At 39.2% G+C, this 24067-nt stretch overlaps 1 protein-coding gene across 1 annotated transcript in view; it reads right to left on the reverse strand.

The window, feature by feature from the left end:
• The window catches only part of PPP4R1 (protein phosphatase 4 regulatory subunit 1), a 41974-nt gene that overhangs the window by 11623 nt on the left and 6284 nt on the right, over positions 1-24067 (reverse strand). The window contains 5 exon segments of the mRNA XM_017864680.1: positions 1453-1638; positions 3960-4055; positions 5353-5525; positions 12095-12621; positions 19130-19256. Of these exon segments, the coding sequence (XP_017720169.1) occupies positions 1453-1638; positions 3960-4055; positions 5353-5525; positions 12095-12371 (732 nt within the window). The 5' untranslated portion in view covers positions 12372-12621; positions 19130-19256.

The following is a 24067-nucleotide window of genomic DNA, read 5'->3' on the forward strand; positions in this document are numbered from 1 at the left end:
AAAAAAAAAAAAAAAGAAAAAGAAAAACAAAACAGAACAATAAAATGTGTTTTTAAGGAATTGGCAATTGAAGAAATATAAGACTAGGAAAATCTGCACACAGCCTTGGAAAAGAAATCCTCAACAGAAATGTGCTGCATTTGTAATAATTTTAAGTTAAAAACGTCCTTTTCTCCACAGTGCCTTAATTTTTCACATAGTAACTTAAAACTTTACCTAAAGAGAAACAATTTAGGCCAAACATTTTATTTCCTTTCCCTTCCCCCCCAGAATCCACTCTTGAAATCAAAATTTACACCCAAGTTCAACATATAAAACAGATGAAGGCAGAGATGTTCTCAAGGAAGAGGCGGGTAGCAGAGAGAAGAAACTGCTAATCCAGACTCTGAGGCATCAGAGTCACCCCGGTGCCCCCGGAGATTTATCCCACGGGAACCCTACAGTTCTGTGGAATAAAGACTGAAAACACGAATACACAGGACAAAGCACTCTATGGAAATTGGGCCTTTGTGGTTCCATGGCCAGACGCAGCACCGAAGAAGTGTATGAACACAGATAAATTCACTTCTCCTGGGCCCGGCTTTCCTAACCTCATACGTCAAAGGAGGAACTTGACCTATCAAGATCACTTCCCACTTAGAACCTGCTGAGTCAACAGCACTGATTCCCTGAAAAATATAATAATTACTAAGAAGTTTAAGGGAAAGTCATCACATTTCAGTACAAATTAGCCTAATCAGACTGCTTTTTTAAATAACTGAGAGATCAACTTCACTGAAGGAACGGGTGTGTTCAAAGAGAGGCAAACTGTTTATATAGAAATCAGCCTGGCAGGGGAGGTTAGGTCATCAAGCCTGGGAAGAGGTTACAGGAAAGTCACAGATGTGCAGACAAAATGACCTGAAGCAAGGGTTTACCTTGTGTAGAGTTCTGTTGAAAGGGGGTGGGGTGGTGTGTGGGGACGAGGAGAGCAAGAACCACAGAACTTCTCCTGCCCGTACTGCAATGCTCAAGGCACGCGGGGCCCAGATCTTCACACTCGCTAGTAATACTACAGTTCTACTAGAGTTTAAACCAATATTTTGAGATCTAGTGTGAAAATCAAATAAGCATTTATAATACTATTTCTAGGTGAAAAATTAAATCCTATATTCTCAACAATTAATTTACAGATAAACTCTAGATAATAACACATTTTAAGTTAGGAATGTAGGCATGTTGAATGTGCTAACAATTTCTAATGCTTTAGATGAAAATGAAGAAGCCAAATTGTGGGACTCTGACAGTGCAAAAAGAACATGCTCTGTTACTACTCTTAAGCTCTTCCACACATAATTTCCTGTAACACTAAGAACATGCTAGAACACGAACAGAAATTCTTTAGGTTATGAAAAGCAAAGCACGGTGCCTTCCACATGCACGTTCTGCTAATTCTTTAACTGCTATACTCACCTGCATGTCTGAGGCCAGAGTCTCATACGTCTCTCTCAGGCAGTGCCAATTCTGTCTTCCGAGTGTCAAGGCCACACCGGGGAGGCTATATGCACAGTGCTTAGCAATTTCAGTGTCAACCGTCTGTGCACGAGAAGGGTCAGTCATAGATAAATACTGATCTAACAACGCCTGAGGTACAACATCCTAATGGAGAAAGAGAAACCACAGTGACTGAGCAGTTGAGATGCATTTTGAGCAGTTTAGACATAAATTGGGCAAAATTATTTTTAAATATATAGATTTTAACATGGCATCTAAAACAGTTGAGAAATACCAGTGTCAAATTTTCAGGTATCTAATAACTAAGAGATACAAAAAACATGCTAAGGGAAACATGTATGAACAAATAAAAGCAACTCTAGGAGAATAATGAGTAACATCTCAGCTCAAAGGAAAATTAGAATTAATTACTAAATTAAAAAGACGTATTAAAATAACACCAGCACCTTTAAATGTAGGCAGAGATGACAATGTTTGTTATAACCCAGCAAATGCAGAATAACAGGTGCTCTGCATGATTTGCAACATTAAAAAAGCAAAAACCAGCCAGGCACAGTGGCTCACACCTGTAATTCCAGCACTTTGAGAGGCCAAGGAGGGTGGATCACTTGAGCCCAGCCTGGGGAACATGGTGAAACCCTGTCTCTACAAAAAATTTAAAACATCAGCCAGGTATGGTGGCTCACAGCTGTAGTTCCAGCTGCTCGGGAGGCTGAGGTGGGATGATCACTTGAGCCCAGGGAAGTGGAAGCTGCAGTGAGCCGTGAGAGCAGCACCGCACTCCAGCCCGGGCGATAGAGTGAGACTCTGTCTCAAAACAAAAATAACACTTGTCTTCTTTAAATGAAAATTTAAGCAATTATTCATACAAAATTGAAGTGCCGTGTCTAACTATTTGTATATATGTGAGGAAAAGAAGAACATATTTGCAATCTTGCTTAGGTGTGTATAATATAGCTGTGGAAGGATATAAAAGAAAGATAAAAATGGCTGCATCTCAGGAAGCAAAATGGACAAGTGAAGAAGAAAAACTGAGAAGGGAATGTCAATAAATGCCTGTTAAGTATCTTGAATTTTGAGCTACATAAACTAATTACCCATATACACAAAATGAAAATGGAAATAAACTCATTAAAATGAGATCTGAAATACTGAAAATGTCTATAAGTGGGGAAAAGCATGTTTCAAAACACTATTGTTTTGAATCCTGATTTCATTTTTAATAAATAAAAATTGGCTACATGTGGCGGTGCACATCTGTAGTTCCAGCTAGCTGGGGGGCTGAGGCAGAAGGATGGATTGCTTAAGCCCAGGAGTTTGAGCCTGCAATGAGCTGTGATCTCACAACTGCACTCCAGCCTGGGTGACAGAGCTGAGATCCCATCTCTAACAACAACAACAACAAAATAAATACACCATTTGATCTGGGAAATCTACTTCTAACAATAATAATATAGTCCTAAGGCCGGGTGCGGTGGTTCATGCCTGTAATCACAGCACTTTGGGAGGCCGAGGTGGGTGGATCACTTGAGGTCAGGAGTTCGTGACCAGCCTGGCCAACATGGCGAAACACCGTCTCTACTAAAAATACAAAAAATTAGCTGGGCATGGTGGCTCGCAACTGTAGTCCCAGCTACTTGGGAGGCTGAGGCAGGAGGACTGTTTGAACCCAGGAGGCGGAGGTTGCAGTAAGCTGAGATGGTGCCATTGCACTCTAGCCTGGGTGACAGAGTGCGACTCCATCTCTAATAATAATAAAGTCCTAGAAGCAAACAACACATCTAGACAGTCATAGTGAATGTAGCACTTCTTATAGCATCAAAGTGAAACTACGAGTAGCATCTCCCACAGAGCCTTCTTACAATGGAGACCACGGGTGTGGCATGTACACCGGGCTGTGCTGCTGTGAAGGTGAGGGAGTCCTAGTGTGCTTACAGGAGAGATCACCACGTCAGACTGTTAGAAAAGAAAAGAGCAAGGCAAGGCACAGCTACCACATTCCAATGATTCCGTGAGCACAGTTTCCCTGCAGCTTGTTACTGACGGCACTTCAAAATTTTCATATTTTTTCATATTTTCATCTCTGAAATCGAGCTGTATTTTATAATTATTGGCAATGTGAACAAGAGGAAATACCTAGGTAGGATGGGATGACCACAGTTGTCTTGAATGATAAAAAGGGACACATGTGTATGTTTATGTGCCCATGAAGATACATGAAGGAAGATAAGCTGTGTGACTGTGGTCACTCTGAATGAAGAATGGGATCACAGAGGTAGGAAAGGGAAGATTTGTGCTTACATGTTCCTCTCTCTACTATTTCAATTTCCTTATAGAAAATATGACACACTAGTCATAATTTTTAGAATACTCATCACAAAGAAGGGGCAAATTAGGTCAGAAATGGGCTCTAAAAGAGGAATTAGGAACACACCCCCGAAAGAACACATTTTTTGGTCACTTACTTGTACTTTAGTTCTCCTTTCCTCATCAGGGCTAAAACTGCTATTGTTGCTCAAGTCTGAATCGCTGTGAATGTAGTGAAGAGTGGAGTCCATATTCTGTTAGGAAAAAATAACTACTTAAAGAGCCGTCCTGGCTGTGCTTCTTCATCTAAAGCCATCTTACTAAGTTACTTACCTTTCAAGACTGCCAAAAGTAATAAACATATACATTCCTCACGTTTTTAAAAGCTTACAGCCATACCTAAGAACTTTCCCTACTTTAAACCTAACTTGCTGAATAGGTTGTCAAATGTGTGAAAAACAACTCCAGAAAATGAGAGCAATTAAAACAATATTTGAAAGTAATTTTGAAATGGTCCAAACAGCTCAAATTAGCTTATTTATGAAATAGTACTGAGAGGATTCTTTTGATCCACTGTTTTAGAGACCATGGAGTGTCATATGCAGTTTTTCTTCTATTTCTATTCTTGGCTGTTAATATCTCATTTCACAAATTATGTATACGTTAACAGCCAAAAACAGTAACAACAACAACATAACACCTTCTAAGATGCAGATATATTAATACTATTCAAATCTCCAATAAATAGTCAGGGTTTCAATCCAAAGCAGTGGTATCATATAGATTTCTAACTATACCACATGCCGTCTAACAGAAATCAAAACAGAAACGCGCTAAAGCTCTAAGAACCCTCCTGCCGTCCCCAGTGTGTGCAGGTACTCTTTCCTGAGCTTCTCATTCAAGCCACTATGATCTGTGACCATGCGATTCTGGCAATCGGTGGTGCATTCCTTCTCCCCATTTATATAAACAATGGCTAAGTAGCACTGATACCAAATAATGCTGGCTTGATGGAGATGCAGCAGGAAATCAGGGAAGGATCACAGAGAACAGCTGTAAGTACAAAGGGAAGATGATGCTAGGATCAGTACCCACCCTCACACTCCAGAGTCCAGATAATGTCACTGGCCCTCCGCAACATGGCCTCAAGTCCCGATCTTCTGCTCAGAATACTGTGTTGCTTGCTGCAGTGAAATGGTCCGATCAGAAACAAAGCACCTCTCCAAAAAGAAAAGGGAAGAGTTAATTATTCTTGATAAAGGGCTTTGTTTCCAGTAAGACTATTTCACTGCAGTGAGCTACATTAACATAGAGTCTACTAAATGGTCATATAGACAGAAGTGGGATTTACTTTTCCAGGCATTTCATATGACACTGATGTCACGAGGACAGGATGTGATGAAAACAAATACTTTATGCAAAAGGAAGAGCTAAAAAATCAGCAACAAACAGAACATACAAACTAAAAGTGATCAGCTACAACTATTCCCCAATGAAAGACTTCTGATTCAAACTACTCTCACTTGGTAAATACTTTACTGAGTTGGTTACCTCAACAGCATCGCTGATTAAAGGCACAGAATCTTCTTGATTTATTTTACAATTTGGTAGCTCATTTATACCCAGTTCATCTTGCAAATCACTTCTCTTTTCTATATTGATGGTCTCTTCATGTACATCCAGGCTGGAAGCACGTAGTGCAGCGGACAGCACTTCCACTTGTGCTACAGGCAAAGTAAGGAAATGGACAAAGTAAGAAACACCATTGCAATATTCTTACAAGGCTGTTCTCCATTTGCATTGTACGTTATCAATGAAATATATACTTTTTTGACACTGCAATCAAAAAGCTGGAAAAAAATTTCTACTGTGGTAAATCATTAGTCCTTCAAGAGAAAAAGTAGAAAACTAATATGCTTTCATGAGATTAAAAATGTTTATCTGCTACTGTACATTATTCTGCGTTAGTATGAAAAGAGAAACGCTATCTAGTTGCTGGAGCTGCCTCCAGCTTATTAAAAGGAGTCAATTTCAGTAAAAGTTAACTCTGTTTTGGTAGTGCATGAATCAAACGGACAAGTCTTACTTACTAAGCTATTTTAGCAGCAGAGCAGCCACACAAACCCTGCCAACATAAAACAATGGTAATTACAAAGATTCTTGTCACAGTCACATTTAAACATCTCGTGTCTTACTACTGCTTATTTCTAATTCTTTTTGAAAATGAGAATTGTATCTTCTCCCAAACACAACAATCCCAAATGAGCACTGCCTTGCTTACAGCAAACCAAAAGGACAACTTACCAGGCAGGGGTTCAAAACTCTGGCAACTAGCATTGCCTATGTTTTGGGTTGCACCTTACTTACAAAGGTGATTCAAAATTAAGATAAGGCATTCTTCCTGCTCCCCAAATAAATCAGAAATTTAGCAAAAAATATTGCTTAGCATTTATTCCAAGTAACAATCCACTTCGATGTTCAAAATATGAACATTTTAAACAAAACAATCAGTAACTGTTTTATTAAGATAATCTATTAAGATGCAGCATTTATAAAATTTCTCATCTAAGTATATTAAGTGTCTGACAATAGACATGCAAGAAACATACAGGATGAGGTTCTAGTCCATTAGGTTATTACTTGCTAACTTAAGAAAACTGAACGTGTTCACTCACAAAAAGTTGCGGTGGAATATTTTCATTATCTTCAGAATTTCGGCTGCAATTTTCACCAACCCTTTTAATCACTTCAGCCACTCCCTTTTGGGATCACTCCCAAGCCAAACCAAAACAGTACTCAAAATAGACTGTACAAGAAAGAAACGTTAAAACGTTTTGTCCCATATAAAGTGCATGGTGTGTAGGTGTGTGTGTGTATCATCCCCCATCCATTCTGTCCACTGGAAAGTGCAGGCACACCTTGTTTTATTGCACTTTGTAGATACTACACTTTTGCTTTTTTTTTTCTTTAAAGAGGTGAGGTCCCACTATTTTGCCCAGGTTGGAGTTACTTGCAGAAAGCTATTCACAAGGCATGATCATAGCTCACTGAAGCACAGAACCCCTGGGCTCAAGCAATCTTTCAGCCTCGGCCTCCTGAGTGGTTGGGACTACAGCACACACCACCATGCCGGGCTTGATACTGTACTTTTTATAAACTGAAGGTCTGTGGCAAGCTTATATTTAGCAAGTTTATCGGTGCTATTTTTCCAACAGCATGTGTTTATTCTGTGCTTCTGTATTGCATGTTGGTAATTCTTGTACTAGTTGCATCTTTTTCATTATTGTTATATCTGATATGGTGATCTGTGATCAGTGATCTTTGATATTACTATTGTAATTGTTTTGGGAGCTGCGAACTAGCTGTACAAGACAGACAAGACAGCAAACTTAAACGATAAATGTGTGTGTTCTTACAGCTCTACCGACTTTGTCTACCCATCTCTCTCCTGTCTCCCTATTCCCTGAGACTCAACAATATTAAAATTGGGCCAATTAATAAATAACCCAACAGTAGCCCCTAAGAGTTCAAGTGAAAGGAAGAGTAACACATCTCTCACTTGAAATCCAAAGCTAGAAATGATTAAGCTTAGTGAGGAAGTCATGTCAAAAGCCAAGAAAGCCCAAAAGCTAAGCCACTTGCATCAGTTAGCCAAGTTATAAATGCAGATGGAAAAGTTCTTGAAGGACATTAAAAGTGCTACTCCACACACACAAAGAAGAAGAAGGAACAACAGCTTTATTGCTGATATGCAGAAAGTTTGAGTGGTCTGGACAGAAATCAAACCAGCCACAATGTTCTCTTAAGCCAAAATCTAACTCAGAGCAAGGCCCTAACTGGCTTCAATTCTATAAAGGCTGAGAGAGTTTAGGAAGCTGAGAAGAAAAGCTGAAAGTTAGCAGAGGTTAGTTCACGAGGTTTAAGGAATGGAGCCATCGCCATAACACAGAAGTGCAAGGTGAAGCACCCAGTGCTTAGGTAAAGCTGCAGCAAGTTATTCAGAAGGTCTAGCTAAAATTTCTTAAGCCACTAAGGTAGCTACACCAAACAACAGATTTTTTTTGAGATGGAGTCTTGCTCTGTCACCCAGGCTGGAGTACAGTGGCACAATCTTGGCTCACCGCCACCCCTGCCTCCTGGGTTCAAGCAATTCTCCTGCCTCAGCCTCCCTAGTAGCTGGAATTACAGGCATGCACCACCATGCCCAGCTAATTTTTGTATTTTTCGTAGAGACAGGGTTTCACCATGTTGGCTAGGCTGGTCTCGAACTCCTAATCTCAGATGATCTACCCACCTCGGCCTCCCAAAGTTTTGGGATTACAGGCGTAAACCACACCGCCCAGCCCAGATTTTCAACACAGATAAAACAGTCTTCTATTGGAAGAAGATGCCATCTAGAACTTCCCTAGCTAAAGAGAAGTCAATGCCTGGCTTCAAAGCTCCAAAGGCCAAGGTGACTCTTGTTAGGGACTAATGTGGCTAGTGACTTTAAGTTAAAACCAGGCCAGGAGTGGTGGCTCATACGTGTAATCCCAGCACTTTTGGGAGGCTGAGGTGGGTGGATTACCTGAGGTCAAGAGTGTGAAATCATCCTGGCCAGTTTGGTGAAACCCCATTATACAAAAAAAAAAAAATTAGCTAGGCATGGTGGTGCGTGCCTGTAGTCCCAGCTACTTGGGAGGCTGAGGGAGGAGAATCGCTTGAACCTGGAAGACAGAGGTTACAGTGAGTTGAGATTGCGCCACTGCACTCCAGCCTGGGTGACGGAGTGAGGCACTGTCAAAAAAAAAAAAAAAAAAAAAAAAAAAAGTGAAAACCAATGCTCATTTACTATTCCAAAAATCCTGGGGCCCTTAAGAATTAAGCTCAATCTACTCTGCCTGTGCTCTGTCACTGGAAAAGTAAAGCCTGGATGAGAGCAGATCTGTTTACAGCAAGGTTTGCCGAGTATTTTAAGCCGACTGTTGGGACCTACAGCTTAGAAAAATGTTCCTTTCAAATTATTACAGCTCATTGACAATACACCTGGTCACCCAAGAACTCTGACAGAGGTGTACAAGGAGACAATGTTGTTTTCATGCCTGCTAACACAAAACCCATTCTGCAGCCCAAGGATCAAGAGGTAATTTCAACTTGCAAGTCTTATTATTTCAGGAATACATTCTGTAAAGTTATAGCTGCCATAAATAGTGATTTCTCTGGTGGATCTGGACAAAGTAAACTGAAAACCTTCTGGAAAGGATTCACCACTCCAGATGCCATTAGGAACATTCATGATTCATGGGAGGAGGTCAAAATATCAACATTAAAAGGAGTATGGAAGAAGGTAATTTCAACCCTCATAAATGACTTTGAAGGGTTCAAGACTTCAGTGGAGGAAGTAACTGTAGATAGAGTAAAAATAGCAAGAGAACTAAAATTAGGAGTGGAGCTTGAAAATGTGACTGAAATGCTACAATCTCATAATCAAATGTTTTTTGTTGTTTTAATTTGAGAGACAGAGTCTTCTTATGTTGTCCAGGCTGGAGTACAGTGGCTACTTATAGGCACAATCATAACCACTACAGCCTTGAACTCCTGGTCTCAAGCAATTCTCCTGTCCTCAGCTGGGATCACAGGTACATGGTCACTATATCCGGCTTTCCTGACCAAACTGGAACAAATGCCTCTTAGGATGAGCAAAGAAAGTGGTTTCTCGAGATGGAATCTCCTCCTAGTGATGATGCTGTGAACATTGTTGAGATGACAACAAAAGATTTAGAATATTACATAAACCTATTGATAAAAGAGTGGTGGTGTTCGAGAAGACTGACTCTAATTTTTAAAGAAGATGTCTCCTGCAGGTAATATGCCAACAAACACCATTGCTAGCTACGGATAACTCTTTCATGAAAGGAAGAGTCAACTGACATAGCAAGCTTCCATGCTGTTTTATTTTCAGAAATTGCCACAGCCGCCACAGCCGCCCCAGACTTCAGCAATCGCTGCCCTGACCCGTCAGCAGCCATCAGCCATCAACACTGAAGCAAGACTCTCCGCCAGCAATGAAACTACAACTTGTGTAAGGCTCAGATGATCATCAGCATTTTTTAGTAATTTTTCAATGAAGGTATGTACTTTTTTTTTTTTTTTTTAGACAAAATGCTATCACACGCTTACTACAGTATAGTATAAACACGACTTTTATAAAATTCTGAGACTGGGTCTTACTCTGTCACCCAGGCTGGAGTGTAGTAGTGCGATCATAGCTACTGAAATCTTCAACTCCTAGACGCAATTCTCCCACCTCAGCCTTTCGAGTGGCTGGGACTACAGGTGTGTGCAACCATGCCCAGCTACTATTCAAAATCTTTTTAGAGATGAAGGTCTTGCTATATTGCCCAAACTCGTCTCAAACTCTTGGCCTTAAGCTGCCCTTCTGCCTCAGCCTCCCAGGTAAGTGGGATTACAGGTGAAAGACACTGCACTTGACTGTAAACATAACTTTTTATGCACTGGGAAACCACAAAATTTGTATGACTCTACTGCAATATTTGCTTTTTTGCAGTGGTTTGGAACTGAACCAGCAGTATCTCCAAGGTATGCCTGTTATTTGTATTGAACTCTCTCAACTGCAGCTAGTAAATTTACAGTATGAAGAGTATTGGATATCTTCTGAAACACAAAGTCATATCAAGAAACTTGTATGCATGTACATGTAAATCTTTTTAAAAAGCAACATATGCATATTTCTTTTCACTGATTTACTGAAAGAAAAATTTAGAGCAATTCTTTCCATATTTCAATTAATATTTAAGTGACTAGTCTATGTCAGAGAACTAGCAGGTACTATAATACAATGAGAGCTCCCAGAACCAGCTTAAGGACAACTGGTAATCTTTTTTTCCATATATGGTTTAAGAAAAATAAGTTGAGTACGGTGGTTCACACCTGTAATCCCAGCATGTTGGGAGGCCAAGGCAGGCGGACTGCCTGAGGTGAGGAGTTCAAAACCAGCCTGGCCAACATGGTGAAACCTGTCTCTACTAAAAATACAAAAATTAGCTGGGCATGGTGCACACGCCTGTAGTCCCAGCTACTTGGGAGGCTGAGGCTGGAGAATCGCTTGAACCCGGGAAGCAGTGGTTGCAGTGAGCCGAGATGGTACTACTACACTACAGCCTGGTGACAGAGTGAGACTGTGTCTCAAAAAAAAAAAAAAAAAAAAAAAACAGTAGCTGGGTGCAGTGGCACGTGCCTGTAATCCCAGCTACTCAGGAAGCTGAGGCAGGAGAACTGCTTGAACCCAGGAGGCAGAGGTTATTGTGAACCAAGATCGAGTGCCACTGAACTCCAGCCTGGGTGATAGAGTGAGATTCCATTTCAAAAAAAAATCGGAGTCACTGAAGTTCGATAAACTTTAATAAACTTAAGTTGGTAAATAATAAAATTTAAACAGAAAGGTGAAAGCTGTAAAGACATTAAACACTCATCAAGAGTTGACTATGCCTGCTGTGAACATTCTACAGTCTCTTCCTCCCCACCCCCGAGACTGAGTCTTGCTGTCGCCCGGGCTGCAGTGCAGTGGCGCAATGAACATTCTACAGTCTTTCCACAGAAGAATGACTGCGTCTACTGCTATCTTACAAAAAGGTTGTGAGTCTCTGTGCAAAATAGTTAAGGCAGAGCCCAAACTTTAAAACTGTAAAGCATTGAGTGACTGAAAATTTCAAAGAGAGTGATTTATCAACAAATAAAATGACAGTAAGGAATGCAATGATGAGCCTATTGTAAATAAAAAATTTCCTGAAAATCAGATTAATTGTATTTATCAAGAGAATTTAGAAATACATAATGATGGTCATACTACCTTTTTCTTTTTTTTAATAGACAGGATCTTACTTTGTTGCCCAGGCTGGAGAACTATCAGCGCATGATCCTTTGACACCATTTGAACTTAGGAGGTCGAGGCTGCACAATTACAGCTCAGTGCAGCCTCAACCTCCTAAGCTCAAACGATCTCCCACCTCAGTTTCCCAAGTTGCTACGATTACAGGCATGTGCCACCATGCCTGGCTAATTTTTCATTTTTTGTAGAGATGGGGGTCTTACTATGTTGCCCAGTTTGGTCTCGACCTCCTGGTCTCAAGTGATTCTCCTGCCTCAACCTCTCAACGTGCTGGTGTTATAGGTATGAGTCACTGTGCCCCGTCCATAATACATCATTAAATGGCAATTTTTTCTGAAATGAAATTTTTTAGACACTAATATTTTTAATCAATTTCAGAATAAAGAACTTGACTGACTTCCATACCTTTAACATCTGGATCATCAATGTGGGGCTCTAGATTTTCTATCATTTCTTCCAGTTCCTTTCTGGTGGCCATGGTGATGTTTGGAGAACTGGGCACAGGGCCTTCAGATGCTTCCTCTGGTCCCTCTGGGCTGGGTTTTCCCCCAGAGTTCTGTTCAAGCTCTATGTCTAGATCTATTTCAGGAAGAGGAGTCCTCCAGAAATGGAAGGAGTTATACAATTCCTGATCTAAGAGAGCTGAATCTTGTGAACTGGTGCCAACCTCTGGTCGCAACATAGATTTGTAGTTATCAGGTTTTTTATCATTCTCATTACTAGCTGCTTCCTGGTGAGATTCTGAGGACAAAGTACAAAGTAAAGAGCTGTCCAGTGGAACACTAATTTCACCTAGAGGCTTCCCAGATGCCTCAGCAGCACGGTCTTCCAACGTGTTTTCCAGTATGACACTGGAATTACTAACACTGAGATCTGAAGGAGTATCCTCTGGCCTGACTTGTACATCCTCGGGGGCTTCTTGATCTCTGGTCCTTTTATTGTTTTATTTGGTGGGAAAAAAAACAGTAAGAAAGGATAATTACTTTAAAAAAACTGATGAAAGATATTACATATAGCACTTAGACAAGTTAAACATTAAAAATTATGGATTATCTGCACAAATTGAGTTTATGTATATTATTTATAATGCTTCTTTCTCCATCAGCTGTTCTGTGTTCAAAGATGTAAATACCTGTTAAGTATAAGTCTAAATAGTCAAGCAATATGTATTAGTTAGAGAAGGTAATATTTAAGAATCCTGGGATTCTATAATACCATGCTAATTTCAATAATAAATAACTAAAGAAAAGTAGTGGAAACAGAAATTCGTACAATCATTTTAAGATACACAACTATATTTAAATTATTTTATTTTTAGGATTACTTGTATTGCCTCTCTACTCCAATGACATATTGAAAAGCTGAGACCTAAAGCCTATTTGCTTACATTACACAACGAAAATTTAAAAAAATTTTAAGATAGTAGTAGGAAAGATACTTATTTGCTATCTCACAAAATATATTAAAATCTGCTTGAATGTAAATATTACTTGTTTCTTCTAAAATACTCATCTCTACTCCCCAAGGTTTTCCTAAAATGAGGTCACAACTTAATTGATAAGGACAGCTGGTACAAATTCATTAAAGTCCACTGATTACTGCCATCTATGATCTAAAATACGACTGTAAGTGTTATCACTTGATTCAATTAAATTTAACAAGCATTTATTGAGCACCTACTAAGAGCCAGGAAATGAAATCAGTACTGAGGATTCAAATATGAGATGTAGCTCTTGCTCTTGAGATTACAACTAGAGGCAAACAGAAAAAGTGAACATGTATCAGCAAATCGCTGCTAGACAAGGTGGTAAGCACAGATGCATCCACAGTGAACACAGGAGGAGATGGGAGTGAAGATTAAAAGGCCTTCAAGAAAATGACATGAGTTGTGCTCAGAAGAACCAATACATGTTTATGAGTTGTGCTCAGAAGAACCAATACATGTTTATGGGGCTAAGGGGAAGAAAAAAGTATCCAAAGGAGAAACAGTACATGCAAAGGCCGGAGTGGCACACAAGGTGCGACGCATTCAGGAATCAGCAATGAGGAAATGATCGATGACAAGGATGAAAGATATGACAGAAACCACTGTATTCCAGACCAGCAGACCTCCAGAGTTCATCCTGGACCACAGGAAATCACGTAGAAGTTAAGGAAACTGTTGACAGATCTGTTGTTTCAGAAAGACCATTCTGGAGGAAGTGTAGAAAAGGAGTTGAGAGGTAAGACAGGAGGCAGGAATTACAGATGCGCAGGTGAAAAGTGATGATGTTCTGATGGAGGTAGTGTCTTCAGGACTACAGAACAACACATTCAAACAGCAGCAAAAACTAACAGGACTTTTCCACTTATTGCATGCTGCAGGTAACAAGTTAGTTTCACATGAAAGCTAACGGGTTCAGGTTGAGATAGGCTGAGTTAGCTATCCATGTTGGGTTCTAGGTGGTGATATCTATGAGAAAGAGGTAAAGACTGAGACAGAGGTGGAGGTCATCAACTCAGATGTGTGGGGCTGACCCACGCGGAGGCAGCAAGTATTAACGAAGAATAACACAACAATTGCATAGAATAACAAAGAGTGAAGGCATTCTTCCTGTATAAAAGCATAACGAGCATATTTTTAGGGTGAGGAAAATAGGTTAAAAGAGATGAAGGAACTGGAGACACAGAGATTGATGGAATAACTGATAAAGCAATGTCTTTCTGAGAAGAGGACAGAATATGGGCTTCAAAAACACAGAGGAAGAGATTAAACAGGTGAGGAGACATTGCTTCCAAAAAACATGAAAGGGAAATCAGGATGGCTGAATATGTAAGTCAATTCGTAAGATGAATACAGAAAAAAGCACCTGTGTGCCTTCAAATACACATAAAAAAGATGTTTAACGGAGACTTAAAAGGACTGTGCAAAAGGAGGGTGATGTTAATACCTACGTGGGCTCCCAGGTCAACAGTCACCATCTACATTCTCATGAAATTAGGAAGTTCCCTCTCATCATAATGCTGTTTTAAAAACCATATTTTCACAAACAGGTGATTATTTTTTAAAATACTGATAACCAAAAACATATTTGTTAAGTCATCTGAAAACATAACACATTGTGACTGCATTTTAAATTTTGGTATTTTTCTTCTCTTCTTCTAACTACAATATATATAGTATGCATATATAATACAATTATTTATAAGTGTGAAGAAACCAGACTTTAAGTTCTTACTCTCACACTGGCACTATGTTAATATAAATCTCTGAGCCTTTCAATGACTTCTAGGATTCCTCACTTATTCCTTATTCATAAAAATGAGGAGTTGACCTAGATAACCTCTAAGATGTTTTCTCTCTCCCAAAGGAGCTCCTGAAACTAGTGCTATTATGTAAAATAAATGTGTCTTCTATACGTTTATGAATTACATATTTCCCATTTTGTCCATATTAAAAAATATATAATCTTCCCTTTTGTTATAAAGAACAACTGGGCCAACTGGTAAAATTCATTAAAGGCTACAGATTAGCTATTTGCTATAAAGAACATTAGTGGGCCAACTGGTTAAATTCAATAAAGGCTATAGATTAGCTATTTGTTATAAAGAACATTAGTAGGCCAACTGGTTAAATTCAATAAAGACTACAGATTAGCTAACAGTATTGTATCAATGTTAATTTCCTAATTTTGGTAACTGGACTACAGTTACATATTAACATCTGTGTTTTAAAGAAATACATACTATTTTAAAAGGTAAAAGAATATCATGTCTAAAATGTATTCTCAAAGAGTTCAGAAAAAAAGAATAAAGCAAATACGGTAAAACAGTATTTGGAAAATCTAGATGGATACATGAAATTCTTTGTGATATTCTTGCAAAATTTCTGAAATTATTCAAACTAAAATTTTAAATCTATAATAAGATATTGTTCAGAAAGGGGGAAGAGAAGAGCAAATGGATAAAACTTGTAAGACCTCATATGTACTATCCAATAAATATAATGAACTTCTCTTTTTGTTTATTCTTTTTTTAAGAGACAGGGTCTCACTCTGTAGCCCAGGCTGGTGTAAAGTGGTATGATCATAGCTCACTGCAGCCTCGAACTCCTGGGCTAAAGCGATCCTCCTGCCTCAGCCTCCCAAAGTGATGGAATTACAGGGGCTTGAAGTTCCTTGATCACTATTTCACCTTGGTGTTAAAATTAAATTTTAATATTCTCAGCTGCAAAAATGAACGGAGAATGACTGGTCAAGTAACTGTTTGTCTGATAAATGTAAACCTGTTAGTTTGTCCAAACTTAAAACTCTTACAATGAAACTAGAAGACGAAGTTTTCCCTAGTACAGTATTAAATTCTGGATAGAACTATATAGCATGCATGGCTTCAAAAATGTCAAAAGTATAAATTCTCTAAATTCGAATTTTTCCTGGTAAAGTATAATAGTCAATGCAAAATCAAGCTGTACAATGCTAAAATTCTGATATTCCTAATTGTCAGACTTTGAAAAGCTATTGTGTAAGACAAATTTTTTTTGAAAACTGAGGCCCTTTGTGACTCTGTATAATGAGAATTACCGTCTCCTAAGAGATGTAGGTGTCAAGAGCACCAGAGGACAGTCCAGAAACTACCTACTTAAGGGGGAATCTAAGTGTCTTTTTGTGCCTACGTAAGTTTGCAATTAATATCCTCAGAGTTCCTTACGAAAGACTATGGGCCTAGAAAATTAACTACAGGTATTTCAAGGAGAAAATGACTTGTAGAACATCTGGCTAAAGAGGCATTGTATCCTGAGATAAAAGCAAACACACTCCAGGATACACCTTCCAAGTACTGTGAATTAACTCAATGAAGTTTTAGCATTCATGAAATATTTCCAAATTTGTGCTAATATTTTTTTTTCATATAGTTAGCATTAAGCTAAACTGGAAAACCCCAGCAAAAGTGGTTATTTCAGATTTTTGAGGTCAAATCCATATTTTCCTAGAATAATTCATTCAGGATTAATATGTGCACCAAAGGGCAAGTCCCAGCAGAGGCAATGGGAGGAGCTGGATGCCACAACGCATGGCCGGGAGGCTACTGATGACAGATGCCAATATGTAGCCAAAAGGATAGGATTAAAATAGTGCTCACAGCGCTACTGATGACGAAGACAAAAGCTCTGTACTTCCTGGACAAGTCAGTGAGTCTAAGACAGGACTTTGTTAAATGAAGGTATGGATGGAACAAGAAGCTTCCCAGAGAGCAGCAAGTACAAAAACAGGGAGAATTAAGAAAACATGGTGCATTCAGAGAACAATGTGATAACGAATGCTTATTTTACATACTTTCAAAATGCAGATTTGAGTATTTCAACTCTGCTTCTGTGAAGCAGGCTTTATCAGCACTTTCAAAGAAGCATTAATAGCCTGATCCAGGGTGAGCGGAAGATCTGATGTGTAAGTCAGATGTTTGGAATCAATACATGCTTCAAACAGTATTCTAGGGTCAGATGAAACACTATACAATAAACAGTGGTGGAAATATGTTGCCAAAAACTTTCTTACTTTGTAAGACATTGTTTGAAAAACCTGAATCTAAGAAACTGAGAGAACTTTGAGGACAGGAACTAAGTTCTATCTTTCCACGTAAAGTTTCTGGTTCATAGTAGGTGCTCAGTTAACTTTTGCATAATCAATCAATCAATCTTAACACCACAACAGTTTAAGACAGCTTAAGACAAATGCCAGTGTGCTATCTGAGGGAGGGCAAACAAACTAATGGTTCTGAGATTTAATAATATACAGTAGTACTTCTTTATAAAGATAGAATGTCAAAAAGTGCAAAAGCTTTTACAATATAAAAGCTTTTACATAACTCCTTCCTTAGCCAGGAATGCTCTCTTCCACCGACCATATCATTAACATAATTTAATAAGCTCTAATAATATTACTGAAGATCAGCAATACATATAGTATTGCCTGGACATTAAGACATACCTTATTACAATGGAAGAAGAATCAAGAAATTAAACTGCCTTTAAATAGCTCTTGCAATAATGCTACACACCGGTAGACAGCAAACATGGCCTTGATAGGCACACTGTTTAGATCATGAAGTTTTACTGGAACACAGCCAAGCTTGTCCATTTATGTAATGTCTATGGCTGCTTATACACTGCAAAGGCCGAGTGAGTAGTTGTGAAAGAGAAGAAAGTTTACCAAATCGTCCTATACAATTCTCTGTAAATTTATAGTTTGACTTACTAGACCCATTTCAGATTTTAAAACAAAAGTTATGTAACATTCTTCAGTATACAGAAGTAATTTAAGTATGCTGATTTCAAAAATGAAAAACAGATAAAATTCCCCACCCACCATCATCACTTTTGTCAAACTCCTTGCAGCACCTGTTTTCAAAAAAACTGACAGACTTTGCTTGCTAGGAAGACAGGTTTGAGTGATTTTCTTCCTTTACAAAAAACAGTACCTCAGGTTTGTTTGGCTATTCAGCAGGACAGTAGGAGAACGGGCAAAAAGGTAAAACAAGGCAGCAGAGAAGAAAGAAGAACTGCCAAATCAAAACACCAAGAAAGCAAATAGCACAGTATCAAGACCTACAGAAGAAAATGTCCATTAGCATCATGACAAGGGAGGGAAAAGACACTATGGTAACTCAAGCATTACAGCAGGGACTGTTTCAAAAACTTGTACAAGTGCATAACTGTAAAAGTTTGTGTACATTTCCCACATACTAATAAGTTAGGCTTGAATTAGTTTTTCCCCTAAATATATATTATAATAAATTCTAAAATTTAAATTAAATAGAAAAATTCTGATGCAAAAACATTTAAAATAAAATCCCAGTTGACTCTTTAAGCTTTATTTAAAACTCTGGTTTCCCTATGAGACTGATATACTTAAAACTGATATACTGGCTAACAAATATAATAAATTGGTGTTAATCATTCCAATGCTTTCTCCTTGAACTGACAGATTACAATCACCATTGACAGAGAATCCAAGATGCACAACTAAATTATTTGACAGAAAAGGACAATAAAACCTATTCCTAAATTAAGTTTACTCCTTAAAAAACAAAAAACAAAATACTTCACAGTGTATAACAATTACCCTGTATATTGTAGATATCAATGAATGATTGACTAGGTAAATAATGTATTAAATAAACTTTTTTTTAAAAGTCATAATCTACCATTTAGAGTTTCCTATGTGCCAGGCAACTACCTAATTGTGTTACATGCATCTACTCATTCGACATGTAACCAAAGAGATACTTAACAAACAAATGCACTTAAAAAAAAGCTCTATAAAAATATTCACCAATTTTTATATTCAAGAGAAATAGCAAACTATCAAAAAATAACATTTGTTGCAGAATAGTGGAAATAATGTTTAAAAGCAGTACAATTAGAAAACAAAGTTTTAAAACTAGAAAACGGTTTTAAAATTATACCTATTTTGTTTTCTACTGACATCTCTTCTGAACTTTTGCTTTCTTCTTTAAAATACTGGCCTGAGCTAGATGGATTAGCAAAAGTAGATATGAAAGGCCCCAGAGACTGAAAAGCTGCTTGGCGAACCTAGGAAGAGAAAAAGGACAATTTAATAAAGGAATCGTTTTTAAAAAGAATTATACACACACACACATTATATTTAATAACCTACTTTCAAATGCCAAAGTATGTTTAGGATAATAATAAAGCTTTTCTAAAGGAAGCCCAAATTCACAACTTTAGCTAGGATTGAAAAATTCTTACAAGCTATTTTCTCTGGCTGGGCGCAGTGGCTCATGCCTGTAATCCCAGCACTCTGGGAGGCCGAGCTGGGCAGATCGCTTGAGTCCAGCAGTTTGAGACCAGCCTGGGCAACATGGCGAAATCCAGTCTCTACAAAAAATACCAAAGTTAGCAGGGCGTGGTGGCGCATGTCTGTGGTCCCAGCTACTCGGCAGGGCCTGAGGTGGAAGAAGCACGTGAACCCGTGAGGCTACGTCTGTAGTGGGCCGTGATCACACCACTGTACTCCAGCCTGGGTGACAGAGCAAGACTGTCTAAAAAAAAGCCCTCAAACACCACATACACCAAACAAACAAATCCCTACTTGCTCTGTTTTACTTTCAATTGTTTTTATCCTCTCTTGAATGTCTGAACCATGATAATCTAAGTATGAGATACTATAAAACATTTGCATAGAACAAAACTAAAGAAAGTCCTGCTGTGTTCTCAAGAACAAAAAGAATAAGGAAAACCAAGAGTGCCACGAAGAACATAAAAATCAATGAAGTCAACAAAATGTGATAAATACATTTAATGTTTTCAGGTAGGAAAGACTTTAATTTGTTCACTACAAGGAAGCAAGACTGATGTACTAGAAATATAATGTTAACTTAAAATATATGTCACAAAGATCTCGAAGCATAAACTATTGTTCTCGATGACTGTCTCATGTAGGAGGGGTGATAAAGAAGTTACAGAGGCCGGGCGCGGTGGCTCAAGCCTGTAATCCCAGCACTTTGGGAGGCCGAGACAGGCTGATCACGAGGTCAGGAGATCGAGACCATCCTGGCTAACACGGCGAAACCCCGTCTCTACTAAAAAATACAAAAAATTAGCTGGGCGTGGTGGCGGCGCCTGTAGTCCCAGCTACTCGGGAGGCTGAGGCAGGAGAATGGCATAAACCTGGGAGGTGGAGCTTGCAGTGAGCTGAGATCCGGCCACTGCACCCCACCCTGGGCAACAGAGCCAGACTCCGTCTCAAAAAAAAAAAAAAAAAAGTTACAGAATTTCACTTCATGTCATATTTTTGAAAATGAGAAGTTTTATGGAAGGAAGGATGGATGGACACAATCAGACAAAGGCAACAACAATGGGAAAACCGGTATGTTACTAAAACCTTGACTTTGCCACACACCAATTTCCCTGAAGTTTAGCATTCCTTTTCCTTTGAGGCAGGTCTCGCTCTGTTGTGGAGGCTGGAAAACAATGGTGCTACCATGGTTCACTGCAGCCTCAAAATCTTTGGCTTAAGTGATCCTCCAACCTCAGCCTCATGAATAGTTAGACACCATAGGCATGTGCCACCACATCCAGTTACTTTTTTTTTTTAATTGCAGAGATAGGGCCTTGCTATGCTGCCCAGACTAGTCTTAAACTCCTAGCCTCAAGCAATCCTCCCACCTCTGTCTCCCAAAGAGTTAGGATCATAGGTGTGAGTCACTGCTCCTGGCTAGCATTCCTTTTCTTAAAAAAAAAAAAAAAGGCATAATACCTTTTTCAAGTTTAAGATAATTATATAGTAAGCATGATTTTTACAAAAGCAAATAAACGTAAAGCATATTGGCCGGGCGCGGTGGCTCACGCCTGTAATCCCAGCACTTTGGGAGGCCGAGGCGGGCCGATCACAAGGTCAGGAGATCGAGACCATGGTGAAACCCCGTCTCTACTAAAAATATAAACAAAATTAGCCGGGCGTGGTGGCGGGCACCTGTAGTCCCAGCTACTCAGGAGGCTGAGGCAGGAGAATGGTGTGAACCCGGGAGGCGGAGCTTGCAGTGAGCCGAGATTGCGCCACTGCACTCCAGCCTGGGTGACAGAGCGAGACTCCGCCTCAAAAAAAAAAAAAAAAAAAAAAGCATATCTATTATTAGTATTTACTTACTCTTGGAGAAGCATATATAAGAAATGACTCAATTGGTTTTTTAAAAAGGCTAGAATTATATACACGAGAGAGAAAAGAATAGCTCGTATGTGTGTAAACTAAGGGTTTTCTCCTCTTCGTAAGTCACCAAACATCACTTCCATAAAAGGATAAAAGGTCACTTCTAACACTGTATGCATGAATGTAATCTTCTCTGAATATTGTTAAATCTCTGAGCTTGTTCCCAATAAAGGACATAGAAAACTTAATTTATCTAAATCATTAGTTTACCTTGTTGTTAGATAAGAATGAAAAAAGTTTAATGTGGAGGACAGATATCACCTTAGAGTGTCTAGTAAGAGTTAATTAAATCCTACTATTAATCTACCTCCTTGATTTCACAAAAACAGAAACTGGAATCCAAATAAAATGACTTCTTCAATGTTACCCTATAGTTACAATGAAATCAGGACTAAAGTCCAATTTTAACTCTCCAACACACCCCACTGCCTGTAATTGAGTAATTTTCCAACACTATAAAAATATTTCTACTTTGAGCTATTCCTCAAAAGAAACTGACTTTAAGCTACTGCTTTTACTAGTTTCAATGACTTTAAGAAATAAACAACTAATGATTTTAAACAAAGTTTCTGGAAACCACTAAAAAATCCACAAGTCACTCAAAGAATAAATATTAAAGAATTTCAGAAATAAAATTAACTTTTAATCCAATTTTAACTTTTGAGAAGAGATAATACAGATTATAACCTTCCCGAAATGGCTTAACATTGTTCAGACAAAAGACTATCTTGTATTTTTTTTTGCAACTAAACAGGCATAGTTTTACTGTGTGTGTGTGTGTGTGGTGTGTTAAATAAGCATAAGATACAACTTTTCTCAGACAAAGTGCAGCATATACAGTCCGCCTCTGTATCACAGTTCTGTGGGTTCACTAATTGCACATTGAAAACATAGCTATAGATCCATGATGTCTGTGTCTGTACGTGAACAAGTACAGACTTTTTTGCCTTTTCATTATCCCCTAAATAAGACAGAATAACAATTACTACATAGCAATTATGCTGATTAATATAAGCAATTCGAAGATGATTAAAGTTGTACAGAGGATGTGCACGGGTTGGCATGCAATACTATGTCATTATATCCGAGACTTTGAGTGTGTACAGGAGGATGCATAGGTTACATTAGTATCCCGATTTGAGGGTATCCACAAGGGTCCTGGACCAATCCACGGATACAAAGGAAGAGCTGTACAATCTCTAAAAGACGGACACATCCACATCCTCAAATTAATAGGAACTAAATCATGTTACCAACCAAAATGACCAATACAAGCCTCACAAAGAAAACTTAAGTAGTATGTTAATCTTCTAACAAGCCGATCGGATATAACAAAAACATAACATTAATATTCAAAGGCTAACGAGTCTGCCCTCCTACGTATTTGGTTTTGGGAATGAATATGCAAAGTCCTAGACCTGATCTCTGCCATCACCTGTGAGGCGCTCAGGCTGGCCACTTCCGGTGAATTGAAATAATAAAACAAATTCAACCCTGGAAATGACCCGAGAGCAAGCAGCAAATGAAGGGTATCAACTCAAGAAAAACTGACAAAATGGTAAAAAAGCTGAGACCTTATTCTGTCGCCCAGGCTGGAGTGCAGTGGCCGGATCTCAGCTCACTGCAAGCTCCGCCTCCCGGGTTCCCGCCATTCTCCTGCCTCAGCCTCCCAAGTAGCTGGGACTACAGGCGCCGCCACCGCGCCCAGCTAGTTTTTTGTATTTTAGTAGAGACGGGGTTTCACCGTGTTAGCCAGGATGGTCTCGATCTCCTGACCTCGTGATCCGCCCGTCTCGGCCTCCCAACGTGCTGGGATTACAGGCGTGAGCCACCGCGCCCGGCCGACCATTTCCTCCTTATACTACCTCCAGAGAGGTGAGGTGTGAGACTGCAGTGTGCTGTGGCCAAGCACACTGGGGTCTGCTCTCCCGCAGCTCCTGGGCACAGGCTGCATTGCTCCAGCTACCTGATGCTGAGGCCCAGTCCTGAGTGACAGCAGCTGAGGGGTGAGGCTCCTTTCTTCCACCCTCCTTTGGGTGTGGCACACTGAAAAGACTGGGGCCCCAAAAGCCACTGGTCTAGCTCACAGGGTGGTGAGTTCTCACCAGGAGAAAGAAGCCAATGGAACCTCAGGCTGCTGCCCTTCCATACCTACCAAGCCCCTGTCATACCAGCGTGACTGTGGGCAGACCCAAAGCTGTACCTCCTAGAATGGGGAAATAGTCTTCACTCAAGCATTCCAGCCAGTCACTAAACAAGCAAATAATGGTAACAAGCCCCATGGGGGAGCGAGGACAACCAGTATCAACGTTACTACATATATTATCTAAAATGTTCAACTCTCAACAAAACATCACAAGGCAGGCAAAAAAGAAAAAAGAAAAAAAAAAAACCTCCATACATTAGGGGGATAAAAGAGACAGGCAACAGAAACTGATTGTGAGAGCAATTAGATTTCAGACTTAAAAAAAGACTTCAAAGTAGCTATTATAAACATGTTCACAGAACCAAAGGAAATGATGATTACAGAAGTAATGGGAGGTATGGTGACAGTGCTGCATCAACTAGAGTATAACATCGATAAAGAGAAATTATAAAAAAGAACCAGATGGAAATTCTACAGCTGAAAAGTGCAATGACTAAAATAAAGTCAATACATGAGCTCAACAGTAGA

Source organism: Rhinopithecus bieti, unplaced genomic scaffold, assembly GCF_001698545.2.
Source record: "Rhinopithecus bieti isolate Rb0 unplaced genomic scaffold, ASM169854v2 scaffold_73682, whole genome shotgun sequence".
NCBI lineage: Eukaryota > Metazoa > Chordata > Mammalia > Primates > Cercopithecidae > Rhinopithecus > Rhinopithecus bieti.